Genomic DNA, 20,727 nt, shown 5'->3' on the forward strand with positions numbered 1-20,727 from the left:
GCAGCTAATGGGCGTACAGTCAGTAAAATAAATCACTACGTTATCAATAAAATAAATGGAAGAGGAAAAGAAGGGCCCAGAAGGTCCCGGTACCTTACACCAGCTTTCCTGACAGCTCCAAGCCCTAGTATAAGATTTCTCTTCACAGCCATAAATAAATGCTGCTGCGTGTTGGGCAGCGGTTTGTGCTTTTCCAAAGCGGGAGGCGATGGCACAGTGAGGACCTGGAAGCGGTGAGAGGTGGTTGATGTTGCCATTAGCCAGTGACTTCATTAAAGCGTTCTGTTGCTCTCATTCCATTCCAAAATAACGTTGAGAATTGACAAATAACTGAAAAATATGGACACAAGAAAAATCAGGGGCAAACCAATAAAAAATTTGGCTTCGGGTTTGCCTTGCCTCTGACGGTCCCAAAATCTCTCACGCACTCAGTCCCATTTTATGTCCCAGCCCAGCTCCGAAATTGCGAACGTCCGGGGATTTCTCCCACAGCAAAGGTGCCAGCACCCAAAGGTGTTGCCAGCCCTCACCCTCCCTTGGTGCTGTTTCCACAGCACCACCAAGACTGGGGCTCTGCGCTTGCCTCCTGCATTGGGTTTGCGTGGCAAGGTCCCCCTTTCTAATTTATTTGTTGCTCTGGGGGTCGTTGGAGCCGCCGCCACTTGCCCCGATGGCTGTGGCCCCAATGGGGGACGGCACGAAGGGACATGGTGGCTCTCGGTGCCAGAGTTCGGCTCATCCTACCGTGTAGGACCAGGGCTCGGCCCCGTGCCGGCCACAGCAATTAAACACGTGGTCATGCCCACACCAGTGCCCTCCTGGCTCTGTGCGGGTGAGAGGGGACAAGAGTGGGATGGGACAAGGCGAGGGACAATGCCGCCAGCCCCCTGCACCCAGTTTGGGGACCAGGTGGAGGCCCCGTGTGTTGGCCCTGGGGTGTCCCCACAGAGATGGTGGCAGGTGAGACACCGGGGGACAGGAAGGGGTTGGCGCTGCACTGGCTGAGGAGGACTGGGCAGACACCAGGGGTAAAGGAAAGCTGCTGATGGAGGTATGTTGTATTTTATTAAGAAACACAGTACCAAAAAAAAAAAAAAAAAAAATTTTGGCATTTCCAAACATTCACCCTCAGCAGAAAAGGGGTCCCGAGCACTCTGTTCCTTGTCACAGCACTAACAGGGTCCACAAGGGACCTGCCGCTGTGAGGCGGCGATTTATTCTGCGATAAATACTCCGGCGCCGCGCCTGGCATGGGGAAAACAATCTGATAAAGGCGAGATTAAAAAAGTAATCTGATTTGGCACCAAGAACCGCCCCGCAGGCGATGGGTCGGGGTGGAAGGGGGCACAGGACCCGCACCACACTCAGCTTAACTCCAGGGGTTTGTTATTCCCCTCCGTGCTCATCTGGAGAGGATTTAGTTCACGTTTCCGTGACCTCCTCCGCTCATCCCCACTGCGTTTACAACGCCCTGCTTCCGAGTTAGGATAATGGGAACCGGTCAGAGCTGGTTACTGCAAACAAGAGGGAAAGAGATGTCTGATCAAACCCAAATTGGCTCAGTTAGCACTGAGCTAACTGCTCAGTTAGCAGTTAGCACCACGCCACCTCCTCCACCGAGGAGAAACAACGTGCGTCCCTTTTAAGACCGCAACTTCTGCATCGGCGTCCCCAGGAAGCGGGCCGGGATTCTCTCGCCCGCAGGAGCACGCAAGCGAGCGCGGATGCGATCCCAAGGGGAAGTTGGGCTGGATGCGTGGGTGGAGGGGAGCGCGGCTGCTCTGCCTCGATAAGAGCGCAGCCTTCAAGAGGGAAGGGTTTTTTTCACCTTTAACCTCTTCAAATCCCACCCTCGCTGGCGAAAGCGGTGCGAGGATGGGGAAGGCGTTGGTGAGAAAAGCTCCGATGCAGCAGAATCCGGCCTGGACTCCAGCAGGAAGTTTTTAACCCGCTCACAACAGCCCTCCGCTGCCACGGCTGACTATGCGCCGACCAGAAAACTGCTGGTCTTGGCTTAAAAAGCTCCAAATCCTTTCTGTGGAAAAGCAGAGGATGCTGCCGGGTTTAAATTCTTTCTAAATACTGGGCAGAGATCAAATTCTCCTCGTCTTTGTTCAGACCCCATACGCGAGTACCTCTAAAAGTAAAACTAACGTGTGATTTCCCCCCGCCGCCAAAGGCGAAGCGGTAAGAACACCGTCAGCTTTATTTGTTCCAACTCTATAAGCCAAATCCAGTTACCGTGAGCGCCACGGACTTGGGTTTGGGGTTTTTTTTTTTTTTTCCTTTTCTGAAGGGGAAGTTTGTTTCCCAGCTGAAGGGACTTTTTGGGAAAACTGACCCTTTCCAGGGGGAGGATGGAAATAACCGAGAACCGCAGTGCTGTTGAAGGCACAACACAGCGTTTATATACACTACAGCTGCCGAGCTCTTCAAATTTACAAATAATAAGCACAAATTTCAGGTGAAACGTAAAAGCCAAAGTTGACAGCGTCCCTTTACATCCATAAACGCTTCCACATATTGGAAGAATCTGCCTGGATTTACTTTGATACTGTCTTGAACCCTACAACACAGATTTTTAGTTCAAATAGACCCAAATTGTCAACGTTCTGGGGAACAAAAGAAAATAACTTGACGCGTGCTCGAGGTCAGCGAGGAAACACCGAAGCAACCAATAACCAGGAACCAAGTCTCTCCAAACATTCATTCATAAAAAATAATTATTAAAGCCTTCTTGAAAACATCTCTTGGAAAAAAGATAAAAAAAGTCTTATTTATAAATATAGCTACACTGGTTATAAATAAATGCACTTCGATTCTCAAACCCAGCAAGTCTCACAAAGCCTTTACAGTAACAGTCACATAAACCTTCCTCTCCTACTGCTCATTGGTGAACCCAACTGGTGAAACCCTGGGAAACGTTGCCGAAGACAGGATTTCGGCAGATCCCACCTTCCTTTCAGGCCCAACCTCCGGGAACTGACTGGATTTTAGGATGAAAGGCAGTTTCTTCTTAGGGCAAGAAATTCCTTCAGAGCCGTGACAGTACGTTCGTATCTTTATGAACTCGTTAGTCCTTATTACGTCTCTGACGTCACGATACGGGCTGATCTATCGGCAAAGAAACGTTAACAAAGGCAGTACCTGAACCAACAGAAAACAGTATTATCTGACGCACTTGCAAATACCAGGGAAAAACGCAATGCAAGGACCATGACATTGAATTATTACCTTGAATCCTGCCAACGGTTACAAAACTGGGACAAAAAAACCCCCAATAAACCCCAAATCAATAAACTATGGGCCGCAAGAGCTATGATTTTTGTATTTTGTGAGAAGACATTCTGAGGTCGCAGGCCAGCTGCTAGGGCCTTGGAGCTGCAAGCCGCTCTTTGCCCTTAAAATCTTTTTGCGACCGACGGCACAGCTTGCATGATGGCATTTTTCTAAACTTCACTTGTTTATGGTATTTTTCTAAACTTCACTTGCTAATCTTTCATTTATCAAGCTGCACGCCATTATTCGGGGTGCTTCCCATCAGTTCCCTGCTGTCTCGAAACCTGTAATTCGCTGTACTAAACGGATCCCTGTGCTAAACAGGCCTGCAAAGAGTAAAAAAAATACAACTGTTTCAGTAACAAGATCAGCTGCTTGTTAAAAAAGGGTTTACTATCTTTAAAAACAAAAGCTGCTTAGTAAAAAAAAAAAAGTGACACGTATCTCCAGAGCCAACTCGACTCCCGAGCTATCTTGCAGCAACCGCCATACGTGTGGTTTTGCATATATAATCAGTTAACGCCACCATTCAGCGCCAAAGCGTCAAATAGAACATTTGACTAAATATCATAAAAATTGAGGAGTTTTTTTGTGATCCCTTTGGGTAGTTAAAGGGTCTGACGAAGAGCTCCCCCAAATTGTTCCTGAAACAAAGAGGGCGAAGCGTAGTATTCCCTGATAGCGTGAAATGCTCCGGCTGACATTCAGCCCAGCCTTTGCTCTTGCATTGAAGGTTGCCTCGATCAAAAGGATTTATAGTTTTGGAAGAAAAAGAACACGTAATTCGCTTTCCAGCTGAAAGGGGAAATCCCTTCCGCACCTCTGAAGATTTTAAAGCAACACCCCAAGAGCCTACTTTTTCTGAAGGTGCAGATCCAGTCACTCGACTTCGCAGAAGGGAGCGAACACCTCAGGTTATTGCAGAAATTCTGGTTTCAGTGCTGTAATTTCCAGGCAGCTGCGAGCTAATAGCTGCTTTGGCAATGAGGTATTTCTTTTCCACTCCCCAACAAGGCAGGTATTGACATCACCAAATAAGGTCACTCGCTGGCTAAAATTTTCTCAAAAAGCTTCCACTCTCTCAAGGTCAAGCTTTAAAAGCACCTTTTGGCACCGTGCTGAAAGCAGAGTTATGTTGCGAGCAGCTGGAGAAGCTCTGACCCCCGGCAATGGGGTGGCTTTGACAACAGCCCTCTGCTCTCAACACCGCTTGCCCACAGCACCTTATTCAACAACAGTAACAACAACAACAACAAAAAAAACCCCAAAAAAGTTATTTTCCTTTACAAAACTGAGTCAATCACCAAGGATTAGGAGGTTACAGTTTCCACAGCAATATCAGTTGGCTGATCCGTTTCCAGCATGGACAGCACCGATTCCTTGATGTCTTCTGAGGTTACCACAACCGGGTCAACCTCGGCAACCTCTTCGAGCACCGTCACCTCGGCTCCGTTGGGCTGCTGCCTCACCATGGCTGCCAGCTTCAGCCGGTACTCCTCCGCCTCTTGCTCTTTCTTTATGAGCTGGCTGCGATATTCCTGAGCCTTCCGGTTTGCCTCTTGCAACTGCTGCTGTAGCACTTCCCTTTCAACGCTGTCCTACAGAAAACAAAAGTTGAGAGAGCCCACCGTGGAGGCTCGTGCAACACGAAGGAAAACGGGGCGTGCAAGCGCTCCCAAGAGTTACGAGTTACAAAAGCCAAATGCTCTAAAGCGGAGCTAGAAACGTGCCTGGGTCGAGTTCTGTTCATCTGGCTCGCTCATCACAGGTTACCAGAGGCAACCGGGACATGGGAAGGCACAAAGTGGCTGGTAGCTGTCCCCGCAGCGTGCGGGGAGGTGGGCAGGGAAGTTACGCGTCATCTCAGCGTGATGAATTTCAAAGGTTGGAAGCAGGTGTAAACCAAGAAGCAAGAAAAATAAAGAGCTATTAGCACTGGAAGGTTGAGAGGCAATTGAGAACGTTCTTGCTCCCCAGCGGAGAGTGATGGGAGGGTCGTTCCTGCTGCTTTATGAAGAGCTGAGACTTGACTTACACCCAGCCCATGTGTTGTGCTTCTACAGGAAATCCTAAATAATCTCAGTAAACGACCATGATTCATCTAAAAACCCTGAGCGACAGCTTCAGCATAAGCAAAACGGCAACAAGCGATTCAGCTGGCTCTTTTCCTCCTACCTAGCCTTGACTGAGCATCGCATCCTCATTGCTAACGGGAGCACATGTGGGAAGAGCAGGGGAGCACCCAGCAAAGCTTGCCACAGAGATATCCCCGCGCTCAGCCGAGCAGGGCACAGCTCGTTTCTACTCTGAGATGGCATTTGACCTCCTCAGGACAGCAGAGGAACACGCAGGAGCCGACGGCAATCAAAATTAGAAGCAGGAGTATCTACCTTGTCTTCCTTTGAGTCATCTACATTTTGTTCCACTTTTTGCTTCTTGGCCAGTGGCTTTTCTTCCTCTTCGGCATCATCTCTGTCTTCAATAACAGTCTCTTCTGCAACCTGACCAGCAGGTACAGTTAAAACTGAAAAATTAAAAAAGGTGACAAATTATACAGTGCGAGACATGCTTTTGCACAGATGTTTCCCAAAAAACTTCTCTGAAGTCAGTGCATCAGTGTGGTTCTGGAGAAAAAGGAGACCTGTGAATCGGCAATGCCGAAGTCTTCCCGGAGAGGAGAGGAACTCTGGACCAGGTTTCCAGTTTTCTTTATTCAGGCCTCTGAAATACTCGAGTATTTCACCACAACGGGGCTGACAGAAGCCTAAGTCAAAGATTTGCATCTTAGAAAAAACATGAGGTAAAAACTATCATTCTGATGCCTCCGTAATGCAATTAACAGCCAAGACAGGCTAAGCCAAGAGGAATAGCAAGCCCTTCTCAAAAATTCCCCAGTACAGACAGCCCCCAGCTCTGAATCAGCTTTAAGCGCATGCAAGAGCTGCAAATATTCCAGAGAATAAACACATTTTAAATCTGCAAACATGGGTTTTCACTTTGGGAAGCCAGTAGCAAGAATTCGTCCAACCAGGGAGGAGTAATGCACCACGTGAGCTACTGAAGGTAGCTCTTCCTAAACACTTCGCCCCCTTGTCTTCCTTAGACTAAGTCTGGGTTACAAGCCAGGAATTATTTGTGGTAGTTTGGCAAATAATTCTGAATAATTAACAGCTTTAGAAAATTGCTTTTCACTTGTGAAGTCCGTAAACAGACAGAACTGGTGTAACCTATCTCACATTGTAACACCGTATGCGTGTTACAGGAGAGCTGCTCTACTTCCTAACCCTCTTTTTCTCCACCAGTGTTAATCCGAATAATTGCGTATCCCTAGGACATGCTAAAAGAATTGTCAGTAGTAGATGAGGCTGATGAATTACATCCCCTGAGGTAACAAAAACTCACTGTACGAGCGCTCTGGAGCTCTGCCCTGCTTTACTGAACACGATTTACATTTGGCCTTGTAAAATTGACAGATTATATTGCCCTAGGCAATATAACTGGCGTTACGGGAGGAAAAGGTGTATTTAAGCTGATATTAACGGCCTAATGTTAAGTTTTGTAAGAACGATGGAGTGATTGCTAAAGGTAACAGGTTGCAGTTTCATCGGCCGAGTGATTTACTCCCAGACCAGGAATTTTGCCACAAGATAAAGGAATCATCTTTGCCCGGCTGCCAGAGAGACAACAGCTACCTTGGCAATCCTCCTTGGCAACGTTCTACTGAAGGTGGTTGCTTTTAATGCAAAGACCAAAATATTAAAACGTAGCAGTGTGAATTAAGCTATGCACAAGTCGCTGGCAAGCTCCACTGCTGAGTCGCACAGACGTTTTAAACCCTCCTGCAGCCCAGCGGTCAGGCACGGATCTGTTCCACCACAGCACCGACGAGCCAGATCACACCAGCCGCCAGCCTTGCGGGGCTTGACGGGGTTCACGAACAGCAGCTATGTTTTTTTCTTTTTGAAGTTAACCCTCAGCGCTGCCTTTCGAGTTCAGCTCCTCCTTACCTTGCTGTCCGTCTTGCATGGTTAGGATGAAGGGCTGGTTGAGGCCGCTGGTGGGCATGGCTGTTTGCAGGCTGCCCAGGGGAACTCCGTCCGTTACAATGGCGATGACGCGCTGCCCTCCGCTGCCAACCACTTGTTGTATGGCAGAATCGACAGAATTTGATTCCACTATTTCCTCCGTCTTACCTTGAGGAATAAAATAAGTGCCAAAAAAACAAAAAAAAAGTGTCAGCATTTCCTTCGCTCTTCCTTGCATAGGAACTGAGGTCTAGCGAAAAAGCTCAAGTACGCAGCTTGAGACTCCTGGGACGCCTTCTTATGAAAAACAATCTGGAAATACAGCAAGTCTTGGTAGGGGAAAGAAAACAAAACCCACTAGCAAGACAAGTTTTCTAGAGTAAACCCTGCATTTTTTGTGTAATTTAATAAGTACTAGCACACAAACACATTAATTAAATTAAACAGCCTAGAGCTGGAGGCAGCTCTTCAGCAGACCTGGGTCTGCAAAGCTCCCTTCCGTGACCCTTCCCCCAGCTCTAACGAAGACAAACCACACGCAAAAAACCTCTTTGTGCCTCCAGATCCCCATCCACACCAGCACGGCCAAAGCAACCACGAGGAGCCTATTTAGTTTGGCCGGATGACGGCAAACCGGTTCAACTCCCTGCGACACTTTTTGTGTGACTTACGGCTCGCACAAATAACAAGGATTGCAAACCCTCGGCTGCACCCTGCTGCCAGTGTACGCTGCAAGCGCAGGAAACCGAGGGGATGTGACCCGCTACGCGCGCTCTGGGTGTCAAAGAGGAAAACGCTGGAGCACCGCAGGTCAAGGAATCAGCAGTGTGGCACCAGCAGCTTAAAGAAATCAAATCACACATCTCTAGATTCTAGGAAAAACACTTACCTTTGGGGAAAATAAATGAATTCCAAGGTGAAAGGATTATATAAACTTTATCAAATTTCTAAATCTGAAGTTAATTAAAGGTTAAAAATTACACTCTACAAACATATCATAAAAAACTCCCAAACACAAAAAATGCCCAAACCTTTCCATAAGAAAAAGTCACCAGAGCCTCAAGAGACTCAAAACATTTGTTGACTACCAATATTTTACAGCAAACTGGGGACAGAAAACATTTCAGACAAGTTCCTTCTTAAACAAGTATTTCTCTATGTTTACATATTACAGTAAACCCACATTCTGGAGTGTTGGGTTTTCGGTTTTTTTTTCTTTTTTATAGAACTGTTAAAGCACATCAAGAGCAACATACTGTGATGTCAGGGTCAGACCTGCTGGTTAATAAAAAATAAGTTACTTCTATTGGTAACAGTTGCTGTTTTTTTAATTAAGTTTGAACTGGGATTAAATAAATAACTAAATAGGCAAAATTAACCCACTGGTTCAGAAATATTTATCATCATCTCTTCCTTAACCTGAAAAAAGGCAAATTCAGTTCCACATCTTACTTCCTCCAATTTCCTCGCAAGATACTCACTAGAACTACACAAGTTTGAATCGGCGTCTGACCCGTTTCCCTTACCTGTGTCTCTGTTTGAATCAGAAAGTGGTGCCGATACTTCAGCGAGGGCCGCAAGCGTGGCAAGCACGGAGGTTGTGGAGTCGGAAAACTGCACCGCAGGGACATGCGAGTCACCTGGTTGGGAAAGATGAGGGCAAACTGAAGGACTGTCAGGACCTGCCATATCGAAACAGTGAATAGAGCGGTCAGAATGCAAGAATTTTGTCATCTAGAGATCAAGACATCAGGTATGAAGTATTTTCTGGGCTCCCGACGGTCAATGGAGAAATGGAGGCGGTACAGATGATTTTTCATGAGAGGTGACTCTACTAACTGTAAAAAGGGCTTTGATACTACTTTAGGACAGACTGTACCCACTCCGAGTAATTTAAGGTAATTTTAATTGAATGTAAAGCAAATATTTCATGAAGTTATTCCTGAATCACCTAACAAAAAGAACAGCAAATGCGAACCGGCTTGCTCCAGCTTTATTGAAAAACTACAGAAAGGCAGGCTGTCTGCCGGGCTACTCGGCGTGCCGAGCTTTGATCTGGAGACGTGGATGGCTTCCGAAGGCGCAGCCACGCTGCCTGATGACACTCACAGACGTGCTGGAGTCTGACTGCTGTAACACTGTGCAGAGCGGTTGCTACGCGCGTAATGACTTGGCTTTGCGTTGTACTGGAACTTCCAAAAATTGCAAAACCTAAAGAATATATTAAACTCGTCTGCTATTATGAGTAAATTACAGCACCCAAGTTCTTCCTTGGTTGGGAAAGTCTCCAAGCACAGTCCTCAGCGTTACTTCATAGGGCAAACGTTTTAGCACAAGTCAGCTAACAAAGCCTTTTGGCTCAAGTGCAGAAACTGGCTACGTATATCACTTGATTTCAATGTACTGGGCACACAGGTCCTTTCTTCCTCCCCTCTTGGGTTCGGTAATGGAAAGACCACGGTTACTGCAACGGGGTATTGATTTGAATGAGATAAACAAGTTGTCTGGGTTCCAAAAAAACCAGTGTTGCTTCCTCCAATTGAGCGCAGCAGTTCCTAGTCAAAGGCAGACTTAGTAAGAATGGAACAGGAAATTAACTAAATGGGTGCAAACTCGGTGCATATAACCCCCAATTCCTCTTAAAAAAAGAAAAAAAAAGAGATCCTGTACCTCATTGCCAGCGTAGACAAATAGATTATAAAGGGAAGTTCATCTAAAGTTCCCCTGCCTTAACCCTTGCAACCTATTTTCTCTTTTTCTCACCATCTCCTCATTTTACAAAGGTTATCAAGGGACTTATTTTCAAAGAACAATACTTTCAAAAGGCCGTGGGCTAGGCACGTGAAAACACCACGGGCCTAGTGACTGTTTTCAGCAGCTTGTAACCAGATTTCTTCAGACCAGCTAAAGATATTTATATATATATATATTATATATATTTATATATTTAGCCTGGAGAAGAGGAGGCTGAGGGGAGACTACCTGAAAGGAGGTTGTACTGAGGTGGGTGTTGGGCTCTTCTCCCACGTAGTTAGCGATAGGACAAGAGGAAATGGGCTTAACCTGCACCAGGGGAGGTTTAGGTTGGAAATTAGGAAAAATTTCTTTATGGAAAGGGTGGTCAAGAATTGGAACAGGCTGCCCAGAGAGGTGGGGGAGTCCCCAGCCCTGGAAGTGTTCAAAAAACGGGCAGAGGTGGCACTGGGGGCCATGGTTCAGTCTGGTCTACCCTTGATTGGCTTAGAGTAGACTTGGTAGTGTGGGTTAATGGTTGGACTGGATGATCTTAAAGGTCTTTTCCAACCTAAACGATTCTATGATTCTATGATTTATTCCCATTTAAAAACTTTTTCAAGAGCCGAAGAAGTAGGGAATTCAAGAGAGACAAGAACAGTTATTAGCTATAAGTGTTAAATAAGAGATTTTTGTTACAATGAAGGCGCAGTCGTTGATGCCCTCTTGCGGGAAATGAGAAAAAAATAACTCCTGATGTGGCCTAGAGCAGGAGACACCAGCTATTTTAACGCTGACTGGCTATTACCGGTGCTTGAAATGTCGTGGGGGGAAAACGCAGGGTATTTTAGTCCAGTCACACGTGGACAATAAGCTACTTCCGTGTTGTAGCACTGAAAAAGGCGATTACATTGCAGGATACACAAGGGGAGGTGCAGTGAGAGATGGGGATTTACAAGGCCGCGGCCAAGATCTCATCCGGAGCACTGCCTGCGGCCACTCACCCACACGCCACGGATGGGTTCAAGGGACTCAGGGCAACCGTTTTGCTTAGCCTGGAAAAACAAAGGCAGAGAGGGAACAGGACTGATTTCCACACCAAAGGGATGGAGGCGATGGAAAAAGAAGAATGATTTCAACGGAAGGGCTGCATTTGCACCAGGAGATGGTCCAAACAGGCTGTGAACGTGTTTAAGCTGGAAATCAGCAGTTTTTGTTGGCTTCTGTGACTCCTACCCGGCTTCCAGGCAGAGCCAGATCTGTTTACAGAGACAGCGACGCTGACCGTGGCCAGAGCATCACCCAGGCTATAAAATCCCAAGTTTTATGCCCCTCTGAGTTTGTGGAATATCCTCGACTGACGACACTGTGTGCCAGTCACACTGCATCTTCCTCACAGATGGAAGAGGAAGACTTTTGGCCATTTTCCCCCTTCTAAATTAGGATCTGTCAGTGCCTCAAAGCTGTGAGCAGCCCCGAAAGCTTTGAGAGCAAGTCCGGAGCATTGCTGAAGTTGCTGTGGCCAGGCACAGGCAGAGAGGTGGAGGTGGGACTGCAGAACATCAGCATCCGGGATTTTAAAAGCACTCTCTAGCTAATAAGCAAACATTCACGCATGTGAACAGTCCCACTAACCAAAGAATTACTCACATGCAGAAGTGTTTGCAGGATGAGGCCAAATAGCTTCACAAAACTTGCATTTAGTAGCCTCCTTGAGACTGAAAAGAAACAATGGTTTGGATTTCCCCAAATACAGAAAATTCACTTTAAGAGTTCTTATGAAAATTGGAATTACACAAAAAGAATTCGCACTCAGCCTTAAGTTAAAAGTGTTTTCCCCACCAAAATAAGGCTCACAGAACAATGAGGAACCTAATTATTTCCATCTAACACGTGACAGCGAAGAAATAAGGAGTAAGCTACATACCCGACAGACCTGCTTATGCTGCAATTTCCTTACTCAACATTTATATATAGCAAAACATTTATTCAACTCTTGAAGCCACTAAAGAAGAAAGCAAACTGTTCCCCAACCGCTCTGCAGTGCTCAGGATTTGGCACGGACAATAATTCTCATTATTCCTCTGTTGCAATCAGCCAAATCCATTTTCTCAAGCTCTGTTGCTTGTAACAGACCTGGAGCAGACCCACAGCTGAGCTCAGCAGAGCCCTGCCACTTCCAGCGGAACCACCTTTATTTACATCAGCTAGAAATCTGCTTTGTTACCTTCGACGGCAAAAATATTCTGGGGCAGGAAGCAGTAGTTGGGCATGTTTGGCTGTATTTCACTTTTCCTCGACTAAATGACCATCTGCCCTCTACCGGTAAGCAGCCTTAGGAAGTTTTTTTCAGGACTTTCCCACTCAAGGTCACATAAAACCTTACCTGAGTTTGTTTTGGCGTTTGCTGAAGAGACGAGACTAGCGAGATTGAGAACTTCCCCTGGTGTAAGAATAAATGGTGAGGTGAGAGTCACAGTGTTGGCGATGGGATCCGTTCTCTCTGGATGAGTATTCACCTGGTTCTGCATTGCTTCCTAGGAAGGAGAGCGAGGTCAGGCATCATGCTTCTTGTGGTATTTAGCACCCTTGAAACATTTTAGAGGCAGATTATTTCTCTCTGCAGCACGCCAGGGACAGCAGTGCAAAAGCTGTGACAAAACTGCCACCCAAACTTGGCAACTTACACCACAACTGTACAAGATACATGCCAATAAAACTCCATCACCCATGGAGTCCTAGCAGACACACATGGCTTGAACTAGAAATAAACCAAACCTCATCCACCTCTGTATTTCTAGTTCTCTCTGCAAACAGAAAATGATCCCATCGGACACAACGTGATCCCTCTCACTCTAGCGCAGATACAACCACGGGTCGGAGAATTACCAACAAGTTTCTCCTTCCTCAACCTACCTGTAGCATTACCAGAGTCTCTGGATTGTTCTTGTCCAAAGCGATATCAAAAGCCGATTTATCAAACTTGCTGAAAGCATGGACATCAGCTCCATATTTGATGAGCAGCTCTACGACGTCTCGGTGGTTGTGCTCTGTCGCCCAGTGCAAAGCGGTCATTTTCAGCATGTCCTTGGCATTTACATCAGCCCCGTTCTGAAAGAAATAAGCGGTACTTGTCTGGGCGCTGTCTTCTCTCAACGTCTTAGAGGTGGTGCCTGCGCTAGCATTTGAACAGGGACATCAACGCTTAACCCCAAGGGCCGTTCAGACCAGCCTTAAAGTGAGACCTAATTTCCTATCCTTACCCTAATTAGCAGTTCTACGATATGAGTGTGTCCATCAGCCGCGGCCATGTGTAGTGGCGTCCGGTCCACTTTTGTTCGGGCATCTCTGCTAACGCCAGCCCGAAGCAGCACTTCTGCTGTCGAATAGTGGCCGTACTGGGCAGCGAGGTGAAGAGGCGACGTCCCAAGCTGCGTGTTTAGAAGAGTTACTGTCAGTTCACAGCAAAAGAGGACAAGCACAGTAATCACCACGCATACGTCTGGCAGTAATTAAAATGACAAAGCTTCTGGAAGAAATTAATTTAACCTTTTTTTCTCCACTCGGAAATAAGGGGCTGCATATCCAATAACAGACATTAAACTTTGTAGGGATCGTTACGTTATCTGATGACTTGATGATCAAACATGCTTTTACTTTCTCCACTGTGCCATTCCTTTATCACTGGGCTTCTTTTCCAAACCACAGCAGACCATCTCTGCCATCTCTATATCATGACAGATAATTTCACCACTGTTTAGAGAGTATTACAATATTACTAGGCTTTGCTACCTCCTGATACAGCTAATTCCTTCATCTCGCAAAGTTATGCATGAACATACTGGTAAGTTAGGAAATGAAGACAACTGGTGATGGAAAACGGTTACCAATGGCTTGTTTGTTACGCTCTGGTTCCCTGTTTATCCAACTGTTATTCCTTGGTTTCATTAAAGCTTTTATTTCCTTTCCAACCCAGCATGGGCCGCTTTGCTTTCATGGTTTTGGGGCTTTTTTAAGGAAACAAACAAAAAAAACCAACCCAAAGATGAGTTTCTTGATTGAGAAAGTTTCAATACTTAAATAAAGCATTCTTAAAAGACCTTCCTATTGCCGAGAGGTTTACCAGTTCTTCCAATTTGACTTGACTCATCATTCATCTCAGCTGTTGGGAACTGCACTTCTTAAAGCATCAAACCCTATACATTGCTGTCCGGGACAGCACGGTACTTATGATTGTGCTCTTGTGCATCAGACAGAGATCAGTCTTTACACAAACGTCAATTCATCTTCGCCTGAGGAAGGTCTTGGTTTTTAAAGTGCTTCATTTGGAATCTGCTCCATCACAGAAATCCGGAGGTGCGTTTTCTGCCAATTCATGCTCTGGTTTTACTGCTCCAAATTTCCATTTGTATCCTCTAGGTTCAGCCCTAAAGAGCACACGTGGAACCCACTTCACACAGAAAACCAGCGCCTGTTCCTCCAACGTACCCAGTCAGTGGTGAAGGGAGCACCGCTTGCCATCAGCTTTCGCACCTCATCATCTTCGCCTTTGCGAGCTGCTTCTAGCAACCTCTTCCCTAGGTCCACTAAGGACATCTTCATACATGGGAACAAGTATTTGCCGAAAGCTGCTTTAAAAGAAAGAAATGGAAAAAACAAACAGACAAAAAGCAGTGAGGCAGAGACATTTTAAAAGCGCCGTACAACTAAGGCCCATCCCTCTGACTAGCGGACACACCGTCTTCCCATACAGAACTAGGCCCAACACGCTCAATAAACAAGCATAAACATTTATCATATTTTTCAGTTCCGTGCCCTGAAACATCAAGAGAAGGCAGCACACGGGGTCAGCAACCAGGTCAGACACCACAAGCCACCAGAGCTCCTGCAAAATCCCGCTTACCTCAACAGCGCCTCGCACGGACACAAAGACTTGCCCATGTGGATCCAGTTCCAAGAGCAGAACCTATCAAAGAAACGGCAAAGCTGTTTGCACTCCTTGCACAACATCGTTTTGATTTTTAAAGCGCTTTAAGAAGATGATTTAATCACCGAGACGCTCTCTCTGACCCCAGCACTAGCAACTAAGCATGGGTGAACTATCCCTGTTCTCTGCTGGTAGAGGATAAAACAAACCTTGGTAACTCCAGTGACTTGTTCAAGGTCATTACAGGAGCAGAACCCAAAAGCTGTGCTCAACGTACCGGACAACAGCGTCTCTATTTATTCCAAGCTACATAAAGCATAGCATAACTATGGCAATAGTGACCTATAGCATTTTTCTCAACAATAGGGTTATGGGTACGCCAGTCCTATCAAAGCCTGACTTTAAAGTCTATCCATTAACTCATGTACAATGTTCAGTAAGCACCTACAAACGAACGTCTGTGCAAATGGGCACGGTGCCACCCAGCATAACAGTGATTCCAACAGCACTGAGGCCCTCGGCAGATTTTTTTCGCCTTCAATTACAGTTCTATGAAACAGTTGGAAAGCTCTCTTTCTTTCTTATTCCTTGTTCTTTCAAGAGAAACTTCCCACCCTGTCCTCAGCGACCAACAGAGCCAGCTATCGGTAAAGCCGAACAGCAAACCTCACCCCTCAATCTCCTCAGGATCCACTGCCCACATCACCTCCCTTCACAAAGGCGGCTCGTTTTGCAAGACCGTTTTGCACTTTAGCTTTTTCCAAGCGTGCAGTTACTACGTGCAACACCTGAGGCTTGCAAGTCAAGAGCCCGGAGCAGTAACTCAAGAGTTTACCCTGCAATCAGGACCTTCGATGCGTTCACCACGCATGTGTTTGACTACCACAACCCCTCTGCCCTTTAGGACTTTCCCGTTTGGGTTTGGTTTTTTTTTTTTTCTCCCTCTTTCTCACTTCTTGTGGGACAGAGAATATTTTTTAAATGTTCCTTCTCGTCACCCATGCTGAAAACGCTTGCTTGTTTTCTGGGCATGAGTAGCTGCACCCAACTCTGCAATCACAGAGTTAACCACCAGCTTACGTATCTGCAAGACTGGAGTTTACCACTTTGCACGTGTTTGGAAAAGAAAGGAGAAGCTGGATCCTTAAGAAAAGTTTCTCTCCTCATATTAAACTGAACCTTTGTCACTTAGTAATTATTTGGAAGCCTCTCCTTGCATTCCTGCTCTCTTCCCAGCTGGATGCTTTCAAGGATTTAAGTCTGAGGCTCTGTCTCTCATTTAAGTTATTTACAGTATTTGCAGCTTGGACTACTGTTGACAAACTCCTCCACCTCCCCTTCGCTGAATTTCAGAAGTAAAGAGCTTCTCAAAAACCCTAAACCTCCCCCTGAACAGCTGCTGTGGGGTCAGCTCTGCAGACCTGCCTCAAAACCCCCCCAAAAACTCCCGAGCCCCCCTCCTCAATGGAGACAGAACCCCCCCAGGCTCCCCCCACGAAGGGTCCCCTCACCGCTCCCCCGGGGCAGGGACCCCCCTTCCCACGCCAGGACCCCCCCAGCACCCCTCCTGCTCCCCACCCCCGTGCTGCCCCACCATACGGACACCCCGATGGGACCCCCAAACCACAGCCCGCTCCCATCCCCGCCACACCGGCCCCTGGCACTGCTCCCTCACGGGGGTCCCCTCTCCTCAGACCCCCAAAATTGTCCCTCACAGTGGGTCCCCCAACCCCTACCCTCATGGGGGGTCCCTCTTCACCCTCACCTCACAGGGGGTCCCCCTTCACCCCCCAACCCGTCCCCTCATGGGGGTTCCCCCTCCTCAGACCCCTAAGACCGGCCCTCACAGTGGGTCCCCCAATGCCTCCCCTCAGAAGGGGTCCCCCTTCACCTCCCAACCCCTCCCCTCACGGGAGGTCCCTCCTCACCCCCCATCACCCTCCCCTCACGGGGGTGCCCCTTCACCCCCCCAACCCCTCCCCTCACAGGGGCCCCCCCCTCCTCAGACCCCCAAGACCGGCCCTCACGGGTGGTCCCCCTTCACCCTCCCCTCACGGGGGGTCTCCCTTCACCCCTCGTTCATCCTCCCCTCACGGGGGTGCCCCTTCCCCCCCAACCCCTCCCTTCACGGGGGCCCCCCTCCCCTCCTCAGACCCCCCAGACCGGCCCTCACGGGGGGTCCCCCAAAGCCTCCCCTCGCGGGGGGTCCCCCTTCACCCTCCCCTCACGGGGGTCCCCCCCTCAGGCCCCCTCCCGCCGCCCCCCGGCCCCACTCACGCGGCGGCTCGGGCCCCCCCCCCGGCACGCGGCTGTTCCCGGCGCGCGGCACCGCCCCCCCCCCGCACCCCCCCCGCCCTCCGGGGCTGTTCCCGCCCCTCCCGCCGCGGCCGCACAAAATGGCCGACCCGGAAGCGACTCCGGGAGGCGGCAGCGGAAGGATATTGCGGAGAGATAACAAAAGTAGTCCGCCGGTGTCGGCGGAGGAAGGGTGGGTTGGACCTCCCCTCGCTGTGTCGCAGAGGGCACAGGGCGGGCTTAGCGGATTCCTCCTTCTTTTCCCCGGCTCCCTCCCCGCCCAGGGGCCTGGAGGAGGGCAGCGAGCAACGGGGGAGCCCTAAAAAGGGAGTATTTTCTCTAGCGGAAGGATAGCAGGCAGAGTCGATTGGTAGCGCCAGACGCGGATGGGGGTGATGCGCCCGTGCAGTTAGTTCCGGCAGAGGCGTTTAGGCGCCAAGTATAAAGGGCGGCGGCGCTTCCCTGAGGCGGTGGGGTTGGTCCTCACGCCTCGTAGGGCTGTCATTGCTGTGTTTTGTCTGTGTCTATAAATATATATTATATACATGTGTGTCTGGAAGTAGTTTGTGCGTCTCTGTCTCCTTTGAGTGCCATCCTGTCTAGGATCGGGCTCCCCTCAGGGTGTCTAAACCTCCCTCTGGTGCGTTACCCCCTCCGGTCTCTTGATGCACTCAAAGGGCCTGTTCTGAGGTAAATGTGAAACCCTGGGGCCTCTTCTCTGGGGTTCCTCGTTTGGAAAAGCTGAAGTTTAAATAATATCCTTAATGTTCTTAAAATAATCCCTTAGGCTTAGTTTTTCCACATTTAAATCCTCCACAGCGTTTGCAAAGGCATGTGGGTACGTATTCTCACATCAGTTCTCAGCTCACCGTGAAAAGATTTAAAACAATTTAATGGCAAATCATGGAAAGAACTTGATGCCGCTCTACGTGGATTTTTTTTTTTTAAAGTGTCCACAGGAATGTGTATGTTTTTAAATCATTTTATTTCAAGTTTCATAAATACTTCTGCGGGTTTTCCCAGCTGGGAACATAAAAAATCAAACAGCTCTGCATAGGAGAGTTTACATTTTTCACCTCTGGTTTAACATGGGTGGTTCAAAGTCAGCAGCCTGGGTCATTTTTGGAGGTTACAGGAGAACTGCGCTCCCTTTTCATATGAGAGTGCAGGTTTTTTTCCCAATATTTGCCTATTTTTGGGCACCTTTTAAGTGCTGCCGCAGCCTCCCCCCAGCCACGTACCCCCCCAGCTCTTAAGACAGTTTTGGGAAGCTCCACATCACAACTTCACCCCAATTAAACCCAAAAAAAGCACATTCAAGAAGACAAAACAGTTGTGTTCACTCTCCCAAAGAACAATCTCGGGGGGAAAAAAAAAATGCTTAAAAGCCAAAAATGATTCAGGGTCAGGGTTTGGGTTTTTTTTCCCCCCTGTTTTGAGATGATGCTCAGAAATAAACCTCAGCCCACGGAGAGCACAGGTGAAAACCTCCCCAAGGAAAACGCATGGCTTCCACTTGAGGGAATGCAGCATTTTTTTGGTTGTTATTTTTAAAGGGGTTGATTCATTGGGTGGGGAATGAGAAACATTTTGATTTCGGGGTAAGGTCAAACTAAATTCTCCATCTTATCTTTCAGCTCAGCCCCTGGTACCCATCCAGACACCACGATGTGCCCGGCCTCTGTCCCAGCTGGGTGTCACACCTGGGATAAAGTACATGGGGGATAAAAAGGGGGAAAAAATCAAATTTTGGGCAGTGAGCATCGAGCCTTGACCCCATCAAGGAAGGCTGGAGCATTTCCATATGTATTTACCCTCCTGACCATCTCCTGCTTGGGTTGAAGCCACAAGACGCAAGGAGATGATTTCTTTCAAGAGGGAGGTTTGTGCTCATGTCCTGGGCACATCCCTGCCTCTTCCACCCAGATTATCCCGAGGGGAAGGTTAAGGAGCGAAGCGGTTTTTGGAGAAACTAGGCCAGGGGAGCGCAGAGGGTCTCTGCGTCCCTGGGAGAGGAGCGGGGACGATGCTTTCTGCAAAACGAAGACGATTCCCATCAGCCCTGCGCCGCTCCCTTTGCACAAATGAGTTTCTTAAAAAAGCACGGGAGAAATGAGCTCAAACGCTCGCCCCAGAGCAGGGGGACTCCCACGGGCACGCAGCCGCAGGGTGTGGGGTGGTGGCAGAACCCCCCGGCACCTCCTGCACCCGCTGGCACGTGGACCTGGGGTAATGGGGTGGCTGTTTCTGCCCCCTCCCCTCGTATTTGCCCCCAGCGCCATTATCCCACTGTCGTGGTGTTTCCAGAGCGACTGCGAGAGGGGAAGAAAACAGGGAGAAGGGGGAGAGAGGTTGAAGCTTTGTGGGGAGTCCGTCGCCACCAGGGCTGGGGTGAACTGCTGAGTTAATTAATTATGTCAAAAACAGCCTGGAAACAAAAAAAAACCGCAAACAACCTCCAAACGGGCAACAAAACCAAATCCTCACATGCCTAGCAGAGAGGGAGAGCATGGGGGAGGTGTGAGGAGGACAGAAAGGGAGGCTTCAAATTAGATCGAAATCTAACGAGCTAATGCTGGCGATGGGAGCTCTCCAGAAATTAAAGCTGTTGAACTGCAGCAGACCGTCCTCTTCGTCAGAGATGTCCTGGCTGACCCGATCCCGCTGGCCGGCCAGCTTGCCCAGCCCTCCTTTGGGTTTGTAGAGGGCCACGTCGCTGAGCCCCAGCCCCTCCAGCTCCGCCACGTCCAGCCGCGGGATCGGCATCCTCCAGTAGATGAAGGAGTCGTACTGGCTGCTGATGGTGTCCAGCATTTTCGGGCTGTGAAGGCGAAGGGGGCGAGGGGAGAGAAGAGGAAGGAGAAAAGCTCTACCAAAGGCACAGGACTTGCCCTGAAGCGACCGAAACTCTCGGGCGTTGCCATAATGACCAAATCCCGCAGGATACCCCCCCTCCGAAAAAAAAAAAAAAGAAGGGCCAGGAGGGCGTGGTGTCATGGCGGTTTGACTCTAGGCTGGGTCTAAATGCAGACCTGAGCCCTGCCGCTGCTCTTATCCATGGCCTTGGGCACGGCCCTTCTCTGAGCCGTAATTTGGTGCAATGGGTCTGGTCGCTCCGTGCCTCAGTTTCCCTGTCTGCGCGAAGGGAGCGTGGGAAGGAAGGCCAGGGTGGGGGCTAGCCCCTTCCCAAAGGCCTCTCCCCACGCCCACCCTGGGCACCTCCATGCCTGTGGGGTGGCATCAGTGGGGAGCAAAGCCGGGCTGTCCCCCATGTCCCCGCTCTGCCGGGAGGGACGGAACCCGGGGATCCAAATGAACCCTTTTTTTCCACCAAAGCGCGCAAGGGGGTCTCGCTCTTTCCCTGTGCTGAGCCCCCTGCGGAGCAGGCAGCGAGGGGGGGTCCCTGTGCATCCCCCCGCTGCCCACAGAGCCCGCGTGGCATGGCATCGCCCCGGGGGACCGCGGCCG

At 48.8% G+C, this 20,727-nt stretch overlaps 2 protein-coding genes across 4 annotated transcripts; both read right to left on the minus strand.

The window, feature by feature from the left end:
• Positions 1-2,539: 2,539 nt before the first annotated feature.
• GABPB2 (GA binding protein transcription factor subunit beta 2) lies at positions 2,540-17,276 on the minus strand. Of its 3 annotated transcripts, none has more exons than XM_075724421.1 (10): positions 17,242-17,276; positions 14,941-15,003; positions 14,526-14,665; positions 13,301-13,468; positions 12,954-13,148; positions 12,424-12,574; positions 8,831-8,944; positions 7,287-7,472; positions 5,670-5,803; positions 2,540-4,877 (listed from the first exon to the last, which is right to left on the minus strand). In XM_075724421.1, the coding sequence occupies exons 3-10, from the start codon at positions 14,637-14,639 to the stop codon at positions 4,590-4,592; spliced, it is 1,350 nt and encodes a 449-aa protein (XP_075580536.1). In that variant the 5' UTR covers positions 14,640-14,665; positions 14,941-15,003; positions 17,242-17,276; the 3' UTR covers positions 2,540-4,589. The 3 variants fall into 3 exon arrangements, with proteins under 3 accessions (XP_075580536.1, XP_075580535.1, XP_075580538.1); XM_075724420.1 differs by having other exon boundaries at positions 8,831-8,986; XM_075724423.1 differs by having other exon boundaries at positions 4,839-4,872; positions 8,831-8,986.
• A 2,527-nt stretch (positions 17,277-19,803) lies between these two features.
• On the minus strand, positions 19,804-20,073 carry MLLT11 (MLLT11 transcription factor 7 cofactor). Its single transcript, XM_009478184.1, has one exon. It carries the CDS (start codon positions 20,071-20,073, stop codon positions 19,804-19,806), a length of 270 nt encoding a protein of 89 aa, XP_009476459.1.
• Positions 20,074-20,727: the final 654 nt, after the last annotated feature.

This window comes from Pelecanus crispus, chromosome 22 (genome assembly GCF_030463565.1).
Source record: "Pelecanus crispus isolate bPelCri1 chromosome 22, bPelCri1.pri, whole genome shotgun sequence".
In the NCBI taxonomy this organism is placed as follows: Eukaryota; Metazoa; Chordata; class Aves; order Pelecaniformes; family Pelecanidae; genus Pelecanus; species Pelecanus crispus.

Bases quoted from the DNA above. Each gene is read 5' to 3' on its own strand.
- GABPB2 (XM_075724420.1), bottom strand. From the start codon at position 14,639: ATGAAGATGTCCTTAGTGGACCTAGGGAAGAGGTTGCTAGAAGCAGCT. The intron at 13,469-14,525 runs GTACGTTGGAGG...CTAAACACGCAG, and splicing joins CTCCCTTCACCACTGACTGG to CTTGGGACGTCGCCTCTTCA. The intron at 4,878-5,669 runs GTAGATACTCCT...TGTTTTCTGTAG, and splicing joins ATGACTCAAAGGAAGACAAG to GACAGCGTTGAAAGGGAAGT.
- MLLT11 (XM_009478184.1), bottom strand. From the start codon at position 20,073: ATGCTGGACACCATCAGCAGCCAGTACGACTCCTTCATCTACTGGAGG.